Raw genomic sequence first — 20,824 nt, forward strand, 5'->3', positions numbered from 1 at the left:
GCTGCTTCTTCTGTGGCTGGCACTGGATGCTTTCATTTTCACAGTGAGATTTTCAGTCTCTAGTTTTGCAGACTGAGCTTCAGTTAAAGTCCTAACATCATGATTATGAATGGGACCACAAGCAATGAAGCTGAAAAAATACTTGCAGATTGAGAAATACTACTTGTCTCAAAGCTACAGAAGATGAAGAAGGTAAACTCAGAGAGGGCTGGTGTTCACTCCTGTCCTGAACACAATCCAGCAGAGCTCTTTCAAGCAAAAAAGAGTGAAATCTATTGTTTCCTAATATTGCTGGGATCTGTAATACAGTCTCTGTCTGAGGTATGAAATTCCTCATCATAATTACAACATGACTTGGAAGGACATCTTACCTGTTGGTGACAAGTCATCTCATGAAACACCTAGGAGTAAAGTGTTCATCGGCATTCTTCCGATACCGAGCTTTACTCTGGTTTTTTTTTTGTTTTATCTAAACTTTGGTAATACTTCTGCAAATAGCAGAGAAAGGTGTTACAGCTAATTAAGAAGTAAGCAACTCAGCACAACTGAAAGATGACCAGGAACTGCAGCAGAAATTTGGTTAAGATACATAGATTTACATGTTTATAGCTGCTAATTCACTAACTAGAGGTAATGTTAAAACTCCACCATCTCTCAAAAGATAGTTATCATCAAGTCTATGTTATGAACAATATAAAATATACATTCAGAAGCATTACTTCTGATTTTCCTCCATCAGTACACTGCACCAATGAAATATCCTGTAGATAGCCACTTGTTGTAGTCTGTAGTTCCGATAACTCCAGAATTGAGAAAAGTTGTCAAAATTTTATGATTCAATACTGTTCTTCATCCACAGTTAAATTTTATTTTGTTATAGCTCGAAGTATGATACTTTTTACATAATCACAGCTTCTTAAAGGCCTTCAAGTATTTATGCATATTTGAACTGTGTCATTTAGAAAAGTATTTTCAACACAAAACTATCAATCAGAATATGACAGTTTGTGCTGACTTGGTGTATACCCACAGCATAGACAACAATAAATTAAAAACACTACTGAAAAGAATGAAAACAAAACATTAACATCAGAAAGTATTAACAAATTCCCTGACAAAAGCATCTTACGGTCATATGTGACCACATGCAATAGGAAAGCCTGTCCTTCATTTGCAATAGAGGGTAATAGAAGCTAAATTTTTCTTGCTCTCAAGCAACTCAGCTTGAAAAATAATTAACAGTGAATAAACAGAACATGGAAAAGAGGGTAAATCCTAGATACCATCGGAAGCATGAAACAGTAAAGCCATACAATAAACAAATGTAGGCATACTTGGTGAACGAGACATAGATAAGTTAATGCTACTGTGAAATCTTTCTTTCATAAAAAGAATATTGATAGATTTCCTTGTTCCACTTTTTTTTTTTTTTTTTGCTAGGGCCACTACATCCTTTAGACCAGAATATGTAAAATAACTTAATCAAACCTGAGGACTTCCAGGACTTGATTAATGGCTTCACAACTGAAAAAAAGAGTCGCAACGTCCAGACCAAAGCAAGAGGGAAAATTGCTGTTGTGGTAACTGTTACCTGTTCATTTAAAAACAAATAAAAATCTAGAATGAAACTGAAGTAACAAAGATGTTTATTAAGTCCTACATTTCAGTCACAATCACCCTACCATTCTGCTGAAAATGAGTAATCTGCTTATCATCATTACAATAATTTTTTGTTACAGCCTCTGCTGGACCTAAACTTCCTTACCCACCACCTCTTTACCGCCTAACATGCACGTTGAATCACAGGGATGACTGTGGAGGGTATCGCATGCTAGAAGACAGGTCAATATTTCACTTTAGGGACATGGGGGAAAAAAAAAGCAAACTCAACAAAAAGCAGCTCCATTCTTCCTAGCCCCATGTCCCACCATATTCTTAGTCAACTACTGATGCCATGGTAGTGGCATGATCAGCAATATAGCTTGGCTGCTGTTCTCTGAAGACATCTCTACTGCTCAATTAAATCTATACTTTACATTCTGTGTGTCATTTTTTATTTGTGATCTATGCTACTGGTTCAAAACCTATTTCTCCTTGAAAGAACAAAATTCATTTATGTCTTGCGGACAGATCCAAAATCTTCAACCAGTGGAGTCTACACATAAAACAGTCTAATAATTTTCAAAGTAAAAAGGCTAAATACAAATGTACTGGAATACTTTCTCCAAGACCAGTGATAGCTTTTAACTCCCTTTAGCCATTTCCTTTATTTTTTTTAATAAATCTGATTCTCCTTCTTGAAGTCATCTCATTTTTATCCTAAATTTCATGTAATACACTAGCAGAACTTTAATGTGATGAATTCTTAAAATACTTTCTTGGATTAAATGTTTTTTTCCCGTTTCTATACTTACAAATAGTGAAGCTTTGAACCCTTCTCTAAAGTTCTCAATGACTCGCAGAAATTTTCACTCAAGAAACACAATTTATATGCTACTTTGCACTGGGGGTGCACTTTGTAATTTCTGTCACCTGTCTCTACTTCTTATGCTTTCTTTTGCCCCATGGAGTGCTATCCCAGAACTGGAACCGGATTCCTTTTTTGATTAAAGCAAACTCAAAGATGCACTCCAGGAATGCACCTAGTGCATTCCGACACAAATGAGTATTCAGTTTGTAGGACTCGACTACAGCTAGTCTAAAGTAAAAGACAACCAAACAAAAACAAATAAAAAAAATTCAACACCCTACCCCACTGAAACGTTAACGTCCACAGATGCTGGGAACTATTTCATACTGCAGATCCATTTCTATTTGTTCACACTACTTACTAATACAGATATAATCAATCGTGGAGTTGCAACTGTGAACATTCAAGAAGTAACAAATGAATAAGGGAAATGAAGACACAGGTCAGACATTAACCTTTTCAGACTCCACATCAAATAGAAGTATAAAACAAAAAAATCTTGTCACCTGTCAAAAGAATTTTTATGCAATGTTATCTGTGTATCCAAAACAACAAAGTATTTTTGCAGAAAGACTTAGAAAGTTGCCTAAGAAAACTAGCTTTTAATAGGAAACACAGATGGATTTTTTTTTTTAATTTCTAAGAAAATCAGAGACATTTTATCCAACAGGTAAGCAAACTGGAATCTGATTCAACACTCTGTACCTAATTTGAAACTGTGAAGTGTTAAGTACCATGGAAATCTTACTTTTAGGTACCTCTGAAAGAGTTCTGGCACCTACAGAACTTGTGCATGCACAGTGATCCAGTCTCCTTTTCAGAGGGAATACTATTTGGATTCTGCTTGTATCACATTGGAAATTTCCTCTATGGATTGTTGCTACTGAAACAGGCAATCAATAAGCATACAAAACATTATTCCTCTCTTTCATCCTAGGGTTTTGACATTAAATATTTAAATTAATTCTAGAAATTGGTTTGGAAGTCTAAGCTGTGTGAACCTAGAGCTTAGCACCATGATAGATGAGTCAAATAGCAATTAATCAAACAAGCTTGCATGCAGATTTACTGTCATTTTCAAAGGGGTGAGGAGTTTCTAGGTACTGAGAAGATGAATGTTCGACTGGAAATTCATTAAAGTTTACAATTAAAGACACAAAGCTCGATCATGCCCTCAAATACTATGCAGACATGTATTTTCTGAATTCTGCACAACACACTGTTTGCAGAGGAACAACAGGTGATTTAACAATGCAAACAATGATGTGTCTCAGGGCATCATTCAGCCAAAACCTTATGGCAGTAAAAAGAAGAAATGTAGTATCAATTAAAAATTTGCTTGAGAAGTTCAAAAAGACAAACCGTAATCTCTTCAAGGAAACATTGCATTAACATTTACATATTTACTCATAATTAGCATTCATGGATTAAATACAAAAGTTCAGTATAAGAGCTCCGTAGGCTAATTTCCTTTGGATTCTCCTCTCCCTCCCACTGACCTACTCACTGACCTGCACTCCCAGCTGTGAGAAGCATTAACCCAAAACCTACAAGACCTCCTGCAACCAAAGCCTTGCTAAGGAATAAGCTTCAAAATACTCACTTTCACTAGTGAAACTCTGACTCCAGTGAAATAAAAGGGAGTTTCATGCCTTACTAACAGATAGCTGCCTACCGAGAAATCACAACCTCTGCGACATGAACACAAGAGACCAACACTACGGGCAGAGGTGTGTGATGTCCCCAAATCATCTTCTATCATCCTGTCTGAACATCTCACCTCTCCTTAGCTTTCTTAACACCTGGAGAACTGAGAGTTACATACAGTGATCAAAGAGAACAGAGCACCACAATGAAAGATTACACAAATGTTATTCTTTGGGGGAACATTCTACACAAACCAGGAAACCCAACGTAAGGCATCAAGAGGATTCTGTTTGGCCAGTTTCCTCTCTATTTTACTCTTCAATTCCTACTTCAGAAGAAAAAAAAACCCACTTTCACACATATTTTGAACGTAGCCAAATATTTAACTGAGTATTCCCCTGGAAAATATTCATGCTCCAGCTAGCACAAATATAACCGAGGTAGAGAGTCAGAGCATACCTAATTGTCTCAGAAAATAAACTATTATAATTTTTCAAGCTAGGTTTGTTTTAAGAAGTAAGCAACCAAGTAGGGAAGAACCTGCCCTTTTATGAGATGCAAAAGATTCTTGATGCTCTCCAGCATCATTCCCAGTAGTTTTACTCCATGTCTCCCAACTACAGCAGTCACTGGCTCTGTTTGGTTCTTTGAAAATTCTGTGAGTTCTTTGAAAAATCATGCTGAGATTCACTTGGCTTATTCTGAGCAGCAGTGAAAAAAACATGGATTTAACCATGCTTAGTATACCATGGACTTCCTAAAACATGGATTTAGTCAAACTTTCAAAGGATTATTTTTATTTAGGTAGACAAGAAATGAAATTTGACATTATAAAGCATCTTTCCAGTGCAACACAATCAAGTGAAAAACTAAGACTGCTAATCAGACTTGCTCGTGTAACTTGGCTTTTTGTGATCTTTCTGAAGGATCCCTTTTACTCAGCAATAACTCCAAAGAGGAGATGCCTGTGAGGTTTACCTGAGGCCACTGATGTGAATACCAACAGAACCGACAGCCATTTCCTCAACTCCTGTTTCTTTTCTCCCTACATTTGCAATGAAACTTTTAATGTTAAATCTCAAATAATTTTTATAAAATCTATTCTATATTTTATTCCAAATCCCTATTACTTTCTCCTAGGACTTGGACTAACTTTCAGGGCAAAAGGGGCATATTGCAGACAGCTTATCTCTCTCTGTTTAACCATCCTGCTAGCAAGTAATTTCCTCATGCCCATTCATCTGCTACCTCTGACAGAAAAGCACTGCAAATGAGGGCAACAGGAACCTGCTGTTGCCCGCCCAAAGGAAACCAGCCACAAGAGTGAACCAGCATGGTCCCTGGATCCTCAGGTTACCATAAACCTCCCCTTGACCTTCACTTCCCTCCTCATATAAGCCCATGACCAAAATCATCAGTACCCCACAGCAGCTGGCTGGTTCACAAACAACCGTAAATAGTGTCCTACCTTTTCTCTCCCTGTTCCCAAATATCAGTTGTGAAAGGGAAAAGGTAGTAGGGGAAGCATCCTGGCAGAACAGCTAGGGGGGCACTGTCAAATGTGCTCCTGCCAACCAAGAACTTGGCTGGTATCCTTAACCAGTAAGAGTACCAAAGCACAGAGTTTAAAACTGAACTACTAATTCAAATCACTAAAAATAAAATCCCAAACTGTGGTTTGGGTTGCAAAGGATCACCTCTACCCTAAGATAAAAGAATCATGAAGCATTGTAACCTGCCACCTGAGTATTCCCCAATTAAGGACCCAATATCTGTAATTTTTTTTTTCATTTATATATGCTTTTCTTGTTTTTACTCTTCATACAGCTCTTGGGTTTATTACTTCAATAAGACCTGTTCACTCATGTGTGCTGAGAGTGCCTTAATGCTCTGTGAATCACAGAGCTCTACACCTTATTTGGTGTAAAAGGAGGGAAATAGCTTGAGCAGAACGTTAAAAAAAAAGTTGGCAAGAAGCTGGCTTGTTGTAAGCACAGACATTTATCAGTTATTAGTCATTAGTCGAAACTGATAATGATGGGCAGTCAAGCATACTGCTTCTCATCTTTGTTTTAAATGATGATAAAGTGCTGCCTGCTGCCAAACAGTGCCTCAAAATGGAGAAAGGTACTTAAACTTGCTTCAGATGAGCCACTGGGTGCATGCCAATTTTTTACATGAACAGTCATAAGCATGTTCCTGCACAGCAGGATGTGATCAAACTATTCAAAGCTGTAAAACCAGGTTTGCTTGCCAGTTATGTTATTGCTTCAAGATCAGTGTATTACAGATGATACTTTGCCAGCCGTGAAACCACTGTTTTTCCTTAACAACGAATTCAACACCTCTAGTATTTAAAACTTGGTATAGAATTGATGGTTCCCAATTAGGAAAAAATACAAAAATCACAGAATGAAAGTTAGGACTACAAAAATATCGAATGCAGTAGCTCCTGAACTATAAGCCACCTCTTATTTAGCTTTAAAAAAATCACTTCCTTCATGCTGTACCATTTAAAAGGCCCCCTTTCTTCTCTAAACCAGAAGAAAAGTAATTGTCGTGACTTACTCAAGTCCTCAGCTTTAGCTGCCAACACTGTAATCACATTAACATTCCTGTCCATAAGGTGTGATGCGGTTAATAGGTGGTTTTTGAGACATTGCACTATATTGCCTCCTGCTGGAATCCACTTCTTTAAAGTACTTTATGAAGATCACACAATGTGACTATGCCATATGCGATCTTCATTAAGTGTCTGTCTCTAATTGGATGACTCAAGCAAGAAAGATTTTTGAAGAAAGGCAGAACTGTAACACAACCAACTGGACAAATAATTTTTTTCCTTGAATGGGTTAAGACAAAATCAAACATTACAGACAAGAAACCGGTGTTATATTTCTCATGACAGTCAGCATCTTTCTCCATTTTCCTTTCAGAAGATCAGTCATAAAACAGACACAAGATCCCCAGAATAACACAATATCTGTTCACTAACAAACAATCTTAGCAAATACAACCAAACAGTTGAGTTTGTTTTTTTAAGGGGGTTGGTACAGGAGAAGATGGATGTCAATGTTTAGCCACACTTTAGTTGTTTGGTTTTTATTCACTTGAAAATACATACTAAAAGTAGTATCAAATATTTGAGTTTATACCATTTTATTTGTTTTCACACATACAAAAAGTAGTTTGCATATTTGCTCAGCAATCTAGTGAATGATCTAAGATTACATACACATGCACAGCTCAATACAGCGATAGAAGTGCCTCTATCTGCTTCCTAGTAAGAAGTAACATTCATGTTGTAAATCTCAAAAAATATGTAGAGGTTCTTGTGTGTTATGGCTCAAAAAAAAATTTCATGACCTTTCCAAGACATGGACAGTGCTCCATTTTTCTGAAGAATCAAAAAATTTTTCAAGTAAAATTCAAATACAATAATTGCAACTAGCTAACCATTGTCAAGTATGCTGCAACAGCAGTCCATTTAAATGCAATTTGACAGTATAACTACAAGAAAAAGTATTGAAAATTGCATTTCAAAAACTATTTGAAAGTGATCTGTATTCACCTGGTTATAGGAAACACAGTTTATAAAGTGTCCATTCTCTAGGAATATAACCTTACTTGAAATCAAAGTGATGTGTTCAAGCTGTAAAAGCTAACGAGAAAAATCAGAAATCCTACAAGTAAACCCCCAAAAGCTAGATACTACTTATATTCACTGTGTTTAATTGACAAATGCCAGGCTATTGTGAAGAAAACAATAAAGAAGGATAACAGATAAAGTTTCATTAAGCAGTCAGTCCAAAACCTTATTATAATATAGGTGGTTCTCTGTCATACGGAACTGGTTATAGTGGTCACTTCAATGACATTGCTGTCTCCAGCACCACACAACAGCTTGCAGGAACCGAGCTACGCAGTGTTCACACAATGAGTCACGAAGCATTCAGCTTCCATTGCCCAGCCACCTCTGAACTTCAAAAATGCCTTTTCTAGAGGATAGCCACAGCATGCTCATGGTTTACTCTCTCTCTGCTTTGTCTAAGTCTGTCCTCATCAATCCCCCCCTCATATCTGATGTCACCTCCATCAAAAAGAAAAAGATTTTAACTTGCAGATGTTATGAATGCCTGAGGCGACCTCAGATCTAACTTCCAATAATTTGCATTTGCTATGCTAAGCATATACATCCCCTGAATTATATCTAGTCCCTTTGTGGTCTAATGTAGGAATCCCTCTCCTATTGTTCTTGCTGTTAACACTGTAATAACTACCGCGATTGCAATGTTAACAAAAGACTACTAATAATTCAAGCACGGTACGAATTCCCAAGGAATCATCAAGTAAGAAACGCAGGTTGAAATGGTAGCTTTAATTCCAAGGACCTGTTTTCTAGATTCAAGAGTTAGAGCTGTAAAAGCATCACATATGTGAAAACATAGCACATGATCAATAGAGTTCTATTAAGAATAATTAATTTAAAACAATGGTATAAATTGTAAATGGTATCACAGTAGTACAACTTAATACAAGACATTTAAACTTCCATTTGGCAAGGATTTATTATTTTATTAATTTATTTTTTCAGCTGCACTATCTGCTTAACATTACCTGTGCTTTTTGCTGACAGGCCTAAAGATGGCTTTGCTAGTTGTGCACTTGAGCCACACTTAGCACGCTATATAAAATAATTATCTTTATTAATTTCCAAGCTGATTACTTGGAAAAGATTACCCCTTATACAGGCAGCTTAAAAATCAGTTCAATTAAAATGTATATTAAAATGCCCTACAATGACATTCTTCTGATATTCATAGTTTTATGGTCCAAGTATGCTTGAAAGTCCACTTCAACAAAGCAGCAAAAACTGACAAAACAAAAATAAAAATATCAAAAGATCTTTCTCTTTTGCTGAGAGCTTTACTCTTATAAGCTGCTCATTTTTCAAATGCCTTGTACAAAGAAGACAGAACATAAACTTTTGGCAGGACTACTGGATGTTTCCCAGTAGCAATGGTGCTCATCATTATTATAAAAGCAAAAGAAAGTAGACTGAAAAAATAGTTCTGCCATTAACATCTTCCAACATTAACATCCTTTGCCGTGCATACTGGACAAACACACAAAATATTTTAAGCACCAGGCAGATGGGGCATTCAAGGTTAAAATAGGAGAGAATGCATAAACAGTAATTGTAAAAAAGGGAAAATTATAGGCTGTGCAGAAGGGACTTTTTTACCAGGACACTTCTACAATAAAATATAAATTCAACCAAGATTATCATTAACACTCAAGATCACAAACCTGACTTTAAATCTAATAGAAATTAGTTAGATGTGGGCTAACTTTGGTAACTCACATTAAAAAAGCCTAAATTTTCAATACTGGAAGAGTCAGATGAAATTTCTCATTGGGGATGAATACATAACAGTGTTTCATACAGTCCAAAATCTTGTGTTTTCCCAGGAGGTATATCCCCTTCCTGGACTGCTCCTCCCTACAGGCTGTTCCTATTGAGTTAAATCTAGGTTAAAATCCAGGAAGGAAAACCTGGGGGGGGGGGGGGGCGGGCAGAAACCAACAGAAAAACTCTTCCATGAGATGGGAAAAGTAAGGAGACTCTTGTCATGGTGAAAAAAGACAATATTGTTCTGTGAAAGTAGGAAATTGCAGGGAATGAATGATCTGAGCAGAAAAAGAACCTCAGGTTCTTTCAAGTCATGTAACAGAAGTGTAAGACTCTGAGAGTCAAGGACCACATGCTGATTTTTATCGCCTGAATAAAGCAACAAAGGGAGGAATTGCTTGCATTGTTGTATGTGTTACTGTATCTTCCTCTAATAGATATTTCTGCCACTTCGAACCCTTTACAAATTCTTAAGTCCCAGTTAGCTGTCATCCAATACATTGTACCAATATAGCACACTGTAAAACTAAGCCTTTAACAGTTTTTAGATTGGACAATACACTGAAAACTATTTTGTTTTAAGAAAGCTAGTGATCAGGTGCAAAAACCACAAAAAAAAATTCCCTGACAAAACGCACTAATGCCATTTCAATGGGCACTATTACCATGAAGCAGTTGATCATTAATCAGTCATTTACTACAAAGGCTCTCTTTGAGATTTTCAACAGAGAAAAGTAAGCGAAATACTTTCTTCCCCAAAAGTAAAGAAAAAAAACCCAACAAAAAAAAAGAAAAAGAAAAAACAAAACAAGAAAAAAAAGAAAAAAAAAAAATTTGGTATTGAGTGATTATACACTTGTAGAGACTTACTTGAGACAAAGCAGCATCCCGTTGTTCTATTACTGCATTCATTTCCTCAGCTATTATTTTCTTTTTACGTTCTTTGGTCCTGTGTATTCGATTCAGAATTATAGCTCCATTCTTCAGTATATCTATCCCTGTGTCTGCATTGTTTATTCTGTTCAGTAATTCCTGTAATGTCTACCAACAGCATTATATGTTAGTCAGACATGAAGTTTTAATATATTTTATTTAATATAGGGTTTTAATTAATAGGCACATGTGAATTGTAAATTGACTGAGTGAAGTTATTGAATTTTCATATTGCAGCAAAGATGTACATTATTAGTGTGTCAATTCTTCTTTTTCCCACATCTTAGTTCTTGAAACCCACTCAATTGAACTTAAGCCTCTAAGATATAAGACTGACATCAAGAAATCTCCTCAGAGAATGGCTTACCATGTCATTTTCTTCAGGGTTAATATTTTCTAGCCTAGAAAAAAGGGACACAGAAAGCCTGATCAGTAGCATTTCCTTAGTGCAGCAAAATGAGTTCGCTTTTTAAATCTTTAGAACCTCAAGTAATTTCATTCTACTAGTCTTTAGAGTCAACCATGACACTGAACATATTAAAGTGCCACCTGCTCGACTCCATCTTTCAATAATGCTCCATATCTTCAGCACTGACTTCAGACTGTTAAGTTATTAATGTTTACTGCTATATATGACTACAAGGATCAATTGTTCATATGTGCTTAGATGAAGAAAGTTCCCCAGCGGTAGAAATGACTGATGCTCTTATTTTATTTATTTCTGGGCTTACAACTTTTACCTGACGGTGTATTTTTGTTGTTTTTACTGCACCCTAAATGAAACGGGACAGGACTTTTGTGGAGATTTTTTTTTTTTAGATTGTAAAGCAATTCTTTTTCCACTTCTCTCTTCCAAAACGAGGAAAAAAACCTAGCTGAAGTTTCCTAAAAATATTTTGATTTTATATCTTGCATAAAATAGCAAGCTAAGCCAATTCTCTGCAAGGCCCTTATTTAATTCTGGAACAATCCCCCCTGCACTTTCCTCCCTTTCTATTTCAACAGAACATATATTGACCTATCAAATACAAAGATGATACAAGGAATTTAGTCATACAGCACTGAACGCTGGCTGTGTAAAAGCAGTGAGTGATAGCACAAAAACTTAATAAATGGGATAGTATGCATTTTATTTTACCGAAGGTTAGTTATATGGACAGCATATTATTTAAAACACTTATGTGTATTTTAAAATGGAAGAGACCGCTTTTCTGGAGCTACCATTCCATTGCTACTTACTTGATGGTGACTTCTACTACAAGTAGGTCTGTCACTAGTGTATGATATTTTAAAAGACAGATATAGTAACATTAAACATCTACTAAAGAGCAACACACACTTTTTCAACAGTGCTGTGACAGATGCTGCTCTGAAGCCAAGACTTCAGCTAGCAAACAGCACAGAGCACTTGACAGTACACTAGCACCTTTTACATTAAAGCGTAAAGTTTTACCAGATAACAGTACATAAGGCATAGTAAATCAACCAGTACAGAAATTAATTCTTTAAATAAAAAAGAAATAATTCAGAATGTACTACCAGTGTACAACAGCTGGTATATTTATATGGAATTCACACGCAGTAACTACTCCAACATACACAGTCAGCACCAGAACTAAACAAAACAAAGTAAAAGCTAACCTTTGCTGGGTTTGACTTGTATTCATAAGTAACACAAATCATAAAATAACAAACATATTATAAGTCCAAATTCTCAGAACTGGCTCCTTGACTTGGCTCCTTGTAGAGTTCCTGCTTTAGGTTTTTACATTGCTCTAAGTGCCACTTCATGTGGGACTTAAAGATGGTTCTCCAGCTCGTTTGTATGCACAATGAAAGGAACGGTATTTGTCAAAGCAAATTGGCAGGACTGACCTGGGTTCTCCAGAGGACTTCTACCCTACTAAAAGTGTGGGTCAACAAAATCACCTAGCCGACCAACAGGCTGGGTAAGCAAGAAACCTTGGGGAGAAATGGGGGTGGGAAAAAGAACAGGAACCACCGTTAAGTGTGGCCCTTCAGCATGCTACTGCCACAAGGGATCTGTCCGTAGGTACACATACACCTCCTTAGGTGACAGCATTTTTTAAGAAGCAGCATCCCGAGCCATGTATTTGCCCTGCTGCCTCTCCCTGTGCTGTGCACAGGCAATAAATGACCCTTAGATTTCTCATGAGTTTAAACAGCAGCAACCAAGGATTCCTCTGCTCCCATTTCTATACACATTCTGTTAACTAACCCCTAGGGCCAAGAGGATTGAAAGAATTTTGGTTGATACAGTTAAATAATGACAACAGAATTGCTCCAGCTGCTAATTAAAAGAAAGCATTAAGGCGTTTGACAAAGGTTGGCAGCCTGTTCAATATTGCCCTCTTCTAAAGATCTCTCATTGGAGGAAGTCAGAAGCAGATGGAAGGAGTGACCTGTGCTCTAAAACTTGATGTGTGGCACAAGCAGCCAATGTTCTTTAAAAAAAACGCCACAAACCTCTATGTGCTCCATGTCTGAGACAGAGAATGCAACCTTCCAAACAACCAGCATCAGAAGAAAATATTAAAGGTGGTAGTTGGAAAAGTTCCAAGATTCCAGAAGAAACTCCTCAACTAAATAAACCAAGTCCCTCATGGCTCATCCCATCATCTTTACTGCATACAGAGGGTTAGTGGAGCAGTGAGGTGAACTCAAAAAAAAAAAAAAAGTCCATTCAGCCACAGTAATAAACTACTTAGAATATAGAGGTTGAGAAAAGTAATTTCCTCATGGGGTTGACTCTGCTGCTGAGAACGCAGTACCTCACTTTGACTCTTCTCACAGTCCTGGCTTGCTTCTCCTATTGCAAAATGCCAGACATCCGAGCAGATAGAGAAATGCGCATCTAGTCACCTCAGCTGAGATGTTACCACACTCAGTAAAGATGCCCCATGTTCTGAAAAGCCTGAATGCTGCAGTCAGGCTGGTGTTCCAGCAGGAATCTTGGCTCCACTCAACCATTTCTTGTTTGCAAGGTGTACAGCTGCATGAATTAAGCATCACGTAAGTTTAGAATAAGCGGACCAGAAGAAAAGCAGATGAGCCTGATGAAGGCAATCCTGCCTTCTTGGTTCTGTAATGCCCAGAGATTTCAAAACCAGCAAAGAACTTTCTTAAAAAAAAAAAAAAAAAAAAAAAAAGAATAGTAAATGTTTCCCTGCACCATACCATTGCTCTTTTTGGAAGAAATATCACATTATCCGGAAGGTGCTGACTCATAGAGGACTGATACGGGTCAGGGAAGATCTGTGGTCAGCTTGACCTTGGTCAGGTTGCACAAAAGGACACAGTCACTGTGGGCAGAGGTAATACTGACTATAAATTGCTGGAATGCAGCGAGACATTTTTGAAGTTTCTTACATTGTCTGATATGGCTTAAGACATTACGTATCAAACTTGCACTTTGGCTGAATGGGTAGCAAGATAAGCAAAAAGGCAGATATTAAGACATATGATGCAGTGAACGTGACAACATAAAAAATGAGGTTTTCTCCCTTTCAGGGGATTACATACGGCAATCAATGCCCAACAATGCATTGTCATGAAGTACTTGCTGCATGGATGATTAAAAAACTTTAGCAAACTTTATAGTGGGAACAAATGAAGCTTTTGGGCTCTCTGCCTTTGTGGCTTTTGTCATTTAGGATTTTTCTTCTACTGCCATGATGGCTGACACTAAAACTATCCATAAAAATAAAAGCCTATGACATTTGTCAGAACCCTTCAGGAACATATTTGTGCCCTATGTGAGGCATAAGCTTGCTTGGGATCTGCCTAATTTTGTTCATGTCCAGGATGCCCTCAATGACAGGTCACACAGCACCCAGGAGAGGAAAACTTGGGTGTGACTGCCCAGTGAGCTGCCATGGCACAGTCTGTGTAATGCAGAATGGGAGTCCCTGATCTTACAGTACACATGCAGTCTGGCAAGGACAATTCTTTTGAAATTAAACTGCTTTTGTCCTCAGTCTTGCGTTGTCGTGTTGGCTCTCTTGACAGCCACAGAAGCCTGATCTGCACCCTTGCAGAATACACAGGAAGAGATACTAGCTACAGACAATGGCTCACTGTTCAGGCAGAGAGGAATTTATATCAGGTATTGAACCCACAGTAGCTGGTCAGCCCATTGCAATTTTTCCCTGTGTTAGGTTGGTGTTCTCCCCAGGGAAATCTTCTATGCCAGTTCTGAGACTGTGAATGGCATCAGGGTATCAGGCCTCTCTATAGAGCATCAGTAAGAGCACCCAAGTGGATGACAGCAACAACAGTTGTTATTCTCTAAATGATAGCAAAAAGGTATAATGGCTGATGGCTTGGGCCCAAGCTAAGGGAGTTACTGACCCTCTCCTTGGAGCAAGTACCTTTTATTGGTCATTAGCAGTGCATTCGGTGCCTTCTGCACTGAATTCTTTTGGGGAAGGTAGTATGCATGTTCGCCAAGAAATGCAGTTTCTTCTCTTTTCTCACCCTTCTGCTTAGAACTGAGTTGGGCTTCCAGTACAAGTGAAGCAGACAGAAAAGGTTGAAGAGAAAACAAATGATGGTGTTCTGAGGGATTCGTGTGTGTCAAGACACACATCTGTGTGTCTACAGATTCCACTGCAGACAAAGCAGCAACACGCTTCTCACAGACTTAATAATCTGTGTTTTCTTCCAGAAACCCAAAAGTCATTGTATAGGTCTGTCGACCAAAACAGTTAATTTGCTGCAGAACTGGAGCTCTTTAACCCCAAAGGTCTTGCATTTATGCTAACAGCTTATACAGAGTTTGACATTTAGGGCCATACAAAACTTCCTTGCTTTCTTTACTCTTGGAACATATAAAATTACAAGAGTGACAGAAGAAATTGGAAAGACTGGAGTAAGGCTCACAGTTATGATGCCTCTTATAGGAATTTAAAGCACATTTGTAATTTCCTCAGAGACTGCTGCTCAAAGCAAGATTTCATATGCATGTACACCTATAATGGGCTCTGTAGAGACATTAACAGACTGTGCACTAATTCTTGTGGGAATGGAATGTCCTAATCTTGCCGTTGAGTCATACTTACAGGCTGTGACAAACTCTAGCAACTTGTAAATTCCACAGAGTAATGGTGCACAAACTACATCCAATTATTGAAATTTATTTTGATAACATTCTCTGGCCTTACCTGCAAAAATACCCAAAAGAAGATGACTGATTTTCTGCCACAAAGAGGGAAGAGTGTTCTTAGTAAAACCAATTATTTAAAACATAATTGCCTGCTACTTGGTTAACTAACAACTGCACCTATTCAGTTTCCTACCATGAAAAACTTCTGTTTGCCTACTTCTGTTGTGTTAAAATATCATACATAAAACTCTATAAAGTATCCTTATTGCCTTACAAACTGCTTCTACACTAAAGATAAGAAAAAAACCATATATTTTCATGACGTCACCCACATCAGTAGTAGAAATTTTGCTGAAGGAAATGTCTAGTGGGCTTAAAGGCTTGATTGATTTCCTATACACGGCAACTTCTGACTGACATTCTGGTACTGCATGTCAAAAGATCCCTACAAAATGTGGTATTCATCTTATTCAACCCTGAATAAATCAATAAAAAAGCTTTTAATTTTATTTTTAATTTTTGTGATCAAAATTATTCACTTGTTCTCAGTCTCCAGAGAAAAATACAGTCTTACAGGATGTCTAACAAGTTAACCAACAGCACAGTCAGACTGGCACTAGCCTGGTATTTCACCATAGAGAAGTTTGTGCTAAGTTGAGCAGTTTATGACAGTCACAGACTGACACAACAACCTTTTTGCACAGGGTAGGAAAAGTAAACTTACTCTTTGAGAGACTCTTCTAAACGCTGGACTCGTAGAAATGCTTCATCTCTCTCTTCGTTGGCTAACCTAAGCCTTGCCATGACAGCCTCATCACGTTCCCGTTGAGCAGAATAAACTTCTTCCACCAGAGCTGTGAAAGTAACCAGTGTGTTTAACAAACAAGCTTGACAAGGAAAGACACTATTAGGTGCATTATATGGGCCTTTGCCAGCATCTCCTAAAATCAACTTTTCTCCACTGACCTCGGATTACTCTGGATAAGGTCTACATTACTCTTCAGACACAACACTAAATTCCGGTTGATTGCTGAAATGAATGCTTTAAGGAATGAAATAAAGCTCTGTGTTTTCAGATTCAGCCCTGTATAATCAAACAGGGCACAGAGGTGTTTTGCTTTGCATTCGGAATGCTTGCTTAATGGAAAAGTAATTCTTAAAGCTCAGAATCATATGAGATGCTATTAGATTTCTTCCAGGACACAGAGTTAAAAGCAATGATCCATTAAAATTACCATCACACTGCTTCCTATCAGAGTGGCACACTGATATTAAATATTACAATTTATAATATTTTCATAGTCTGTCTCTGGTATCACAAGAGTGGCACAGCTGGCACCCTCTTCTCTGCCAAGCCTTTACTTTATTTTGTAATATACTGTTATATTATCTGTTACGGCATACGTGGACCTTGGAGCATTAGGTGCCAATAAACTAAGATTTACTGTCTATCCTTGGGAGCAAACTAACACCTTCGAGTCATTCCTCATCCCGAGCTTACATTTTCTCCCTGCCTCTCCCCTGTCAATACGTCTAACACCATCTCTGGCACATTGCCAGAATCCTTACCTCGACCCTGCCTCCACTAAAATCTTTATTCATACTTTCATCATTTCCCTCTGCAATACCGCAAATCTCTCCTTACAGTCATCATAAAACCCTGCAGTTGAAACGTCTAGGGACTTTCAGGATGCCATAGTAAGACCGCTGTCACTCCCAGACAGAGGACTATATCCTCTCGAATTGTCACAGGCACTTCCAAAAAACTCAGCTGAGGTCTGTGTGTTCCAGAATGCTCCATGCTGCCCTTCTAGTCTGCCAAGCTGGTGTTCAGCCACAGTCTCCTAACACCATACTACAGTCTTTCAAATTTTGGCACTTATTTCTCAAGAACCTTCTGCATTAAGCCATTGCTACTGGGCTTCCTTATGTCCTTCAGAAAACTGCTCCTCTCTGAACCACTGCTTAAGTAATTAAGATCTCAAAAAAAGGCTTCCTCCCTCTTCACTTTAGCCTAGAGCTTTTACCCCTCCATTCTTACCTCAACTGACATCAACTTTGTTGTGTTTATATGTTAGCTTATTCCTACTTCACAACTTTGTACGTTATTGTACAAAAACTTGATAGTGTGATATAACATAAACTACTTTATGGTTCTTCACAGAATAGAACTAGAGGAACACAGCAGTACATTTTAGTAGCAGCTATATTGGTGGCACAAAATATGCTTTATCAGTACCCAAAAAACCCCCAAACTCCCCAACCAACTGAAATACAAAAAGTGGTAAGTTTCTGTACAGTTCACAAGCAGCTTGGATAACTAGGGATGTAAGACAAATGAGAAGACGAACAGAAAAAGAGTATGGAGAGATGAGTTAGGAAGATGTTCAAGGTAGGAAAGCAATCCTCTTGTCCTCTGGCTGGGGAAAAGAGTGTTACTGGGGAGTAAGGGAGCATTTTCTGCAGCTCTAGCAAAAGGTTGCACGATAACAGCAGATTGGACAAAAGATGACAGGGAAAGGCTAAATGTTACTTCTGGAAGTGCCGTCCCTCCTCTCACAAAAATCTGCAGAGGAGCTGCAAGCCTAGCCATGAAGCTAGAGCTGTAAGGAGCTGCATTCACAACAATTCTGCATCAGAAGCACAAATCTCAAGACATACACTAAATTTAACAAACACTGATTTAATTCTCTTCTATTTCAGTATTTACTTGTTACACAAGAACAGTGTCTTAATAGTGTCTTTTATCTTCAAGATCTTTTCCCCGTTTGCAATAAGAAAGCTTTCCTTGCTGTGGAATAGAAAAACTAAGGCATGAGTAAAGCAGCTGCAAGACCACATGTGCACAGATTAGTGGTCAGGAATAAGTTTGCAGCACTCACAGAGGGTGAGTCCGATATCTGCAAAGGTAGGGGGCTCAGCAAGAACAAGAACAAATTGTATGTGGTGGGCTGTGCATTTCAGCTCACCAGACTTCCACTTAGGTTTGCTTGGGATCTTTGAAGCATGGAAACTAGTGCTTCAGCATTGACTGCTTAGGCAAACTATAATGCAACTCCTATGTCCCAGTTGGATCTGGAATACACAAGCCATTTAATTCTGTATGGTAATTCTTACTTATCCGTAACTTAATATATTTGTTTACTATAGTATTTCCAGTAAATTATGTCAGTTTATCTAGCATCATGCCAGAGACACTGCACCGACAACCCTTTCCATAAAGCTGCAAGTGGAAACATTATGCGATTTTCATAATGAAAACAATTGCTGGAATGAATAGAAAGCTGTCTAAAATAACTGAAGATTTGGCACTTACTACTTTTCTGGGGTTAATTAATTTCCACATTAGTTAACGTCCTTCTGGTCTGTTTGAGTGCATCCTCCTTTCTGTCAGACCTTATAACATCCCCACCTCAGCATGAAAACCCACAGTTTGCCGACTGCTGCAACGGATCATGAGCATAGTACACTTAAGAGGGACTGTGCTTTGGCGTATTAAATTCCCTCTCTGCTTAACTACAACCAGTGGTAATAATGACTATCCAGGCTTTTTAAAACCAGATTATTGCTTCTTTGTCCTTAAACCAAAATAATGTATATATAACAGTATGAAAACATTCAGAAAAAGATTTTTTTAAAGTTACTTCACCATCCTGCTTATCTCAAACATTACCATGCCTGATGGCAGCTCAGAGGCTGATTGCCTTGAACAGTGAACCCTTCCCCCACCAAAGGTCCATTACAAAATACTGTCTTTTACCTATTGGCTATGGCAGAGTGACTTAAATTGAGCAACACTTTCCTGTTATTTTCTTATCCTTCCACTAAATTAAAGCATTGGAGTAAAAATCCCAATGACTACATCCATCAACTACATTTTTTTTTTTAAAAAAAGTAGTTCCATATCAATTACAAGTGTTTGGCTTTTGCTTCTATTTCTTAAAAGTAATACTGCAAGTTAGTTTTATCATATTAAAAAAGATTAGGGAGAGAGTAGAAAATCAGGTAAGTTTAAAAAAGAAAAAAAAAGAGAAAAAACCCAGATACTAGACACTAACCACAAGAAATTACTACCTTAAAAAATACGTAAAAGTCTTCATTTAATGCATTTTAATGGTCTACAGAAAGCTAACTCACCTGATTCCTTTACCAGCCAAAGCTTCTGTTGAATTTAGGTTAGACATTTCTGTTATCCAATGCCTAGACATTTGTGACTATTTAATATTTTACAAAAAACTCCTTTTTTAATACTATATGGAATATTGTAACAGTTACAAAATTGCACGTAGTCCATAGCTATTGTTAACAATAAAGTTCACCATTCAGATTGAGCTACACATGAGTCACATGTAATATTAACATAAATTTCAGGACCGTAAGGATCACAGGAGTCTTCAAATAAGCCACTGAAATACACGCACCTTTGGGCTGCAATGCAGCAGAAAACCGAAACATTTTGTGTCATGTTTAGGAAAGTATGTGCAGCATAAGCTGTCCAATGAAAAGTCGATGAGAGACAGAGTGAGATAAAAATCCTCCATATTAAAAAGAGTAAAAAATATCCAGATTATCATCCTCATGCTTTTTAAAAATGCCAGGTGAAAATTAATTGAGAGTACCAAGTCAGGCTCCTAAGTCCCATTCAAGATATGGCATACACAGCAAAATACTATCCCGTACTGGCACACTGACTTGGTGTCTGATCCAATGAAGAAAAGTGATCCAGCTACTTAGTCACCAACTGCTCTGGTCGACACCATGAGGTTTTTCTTGGAGACATTCCAATGGCGTACCAACCAACCCTATCCTGTTTATCTTGAGGCCTGACCAACCAGAAAGACAAATTCTTATAGAACTCATGTTTCAAGCAAGAAAATGACACACAAAAATGTAGTATGAATAGTCAAGTATTAAGCTAAAATGAATTGTGTCATTTACTAATTCATATACATACAATGACATTCAAGACTTAAAATATTTAAATCCCATAGTGCTAAGTTAAGAAAAAAGGATTCTTTTCCAATGCTTGCAAACATCATAATATATACAAATATGACATTACTATTTAGTTGTATAAACTTTATTTGCTTTGGAAATAATTTAATAACATCTTTCTCCTTGCAACTAAAACCTCTGCATACTCTAAAAGAGCTCTTTATTTTAAAAGACTCATTATACTAAACTCATCAATTCTAAAACATTTTTAGTTTTTAGTAAAGAAAACAATTGTAAACAG

General features: G+C 37.5%; 1 protein-coding gene across 13 annotated transcripts in view; it reads right to left on the bottom strand.

Annotated features, from left to right (window-relative positions):
- Positions 1-20,824, bottom strand: part of MIPOL1 (mirror-image polydactyly 1) — a 197,332-nt gene that overhangs the window by 112,132 nt on the left and 64,376 nt on the right. For all 13 annotated transcript variants that reach the window (XM_055820142.1, XM_055820203.1, XM_055820191.1 and 10 more), the window contains 3 exons: positions 16,313-16,442; positions 10,831-10,864; positions 10,401-10,571 (listed from right to left, as the gene is read on the bottom strand). In XM_055820142.1, the coding sequence (XP_055676117.1) occupies positions 10,401-10,571; positions 10,831-10,864; positions 16,313-16,442 (335 nt within the window). The remainder of the gene's footprint in view (positions 1-10,400; positions 10,572-10,830; positions 10,865-16,312; positions 16,443-20,824) is intronic.

This window comes from Falco peregrinus, chromosome 1 (genome assembly GCF_023634155.1).
Source record: "Falco peregrinus isolate bFalPer1 chromosome 1, bFalPer1.pri, whole genome shotgun sequence".
In the NCBI taxonomy this organism is placed as follows: domain Eukaryota; kingdom Metazoa; phylum Chordata; class Aves; order Falconiformes; family Falconidae; genus Falco; species Falco peregrinus.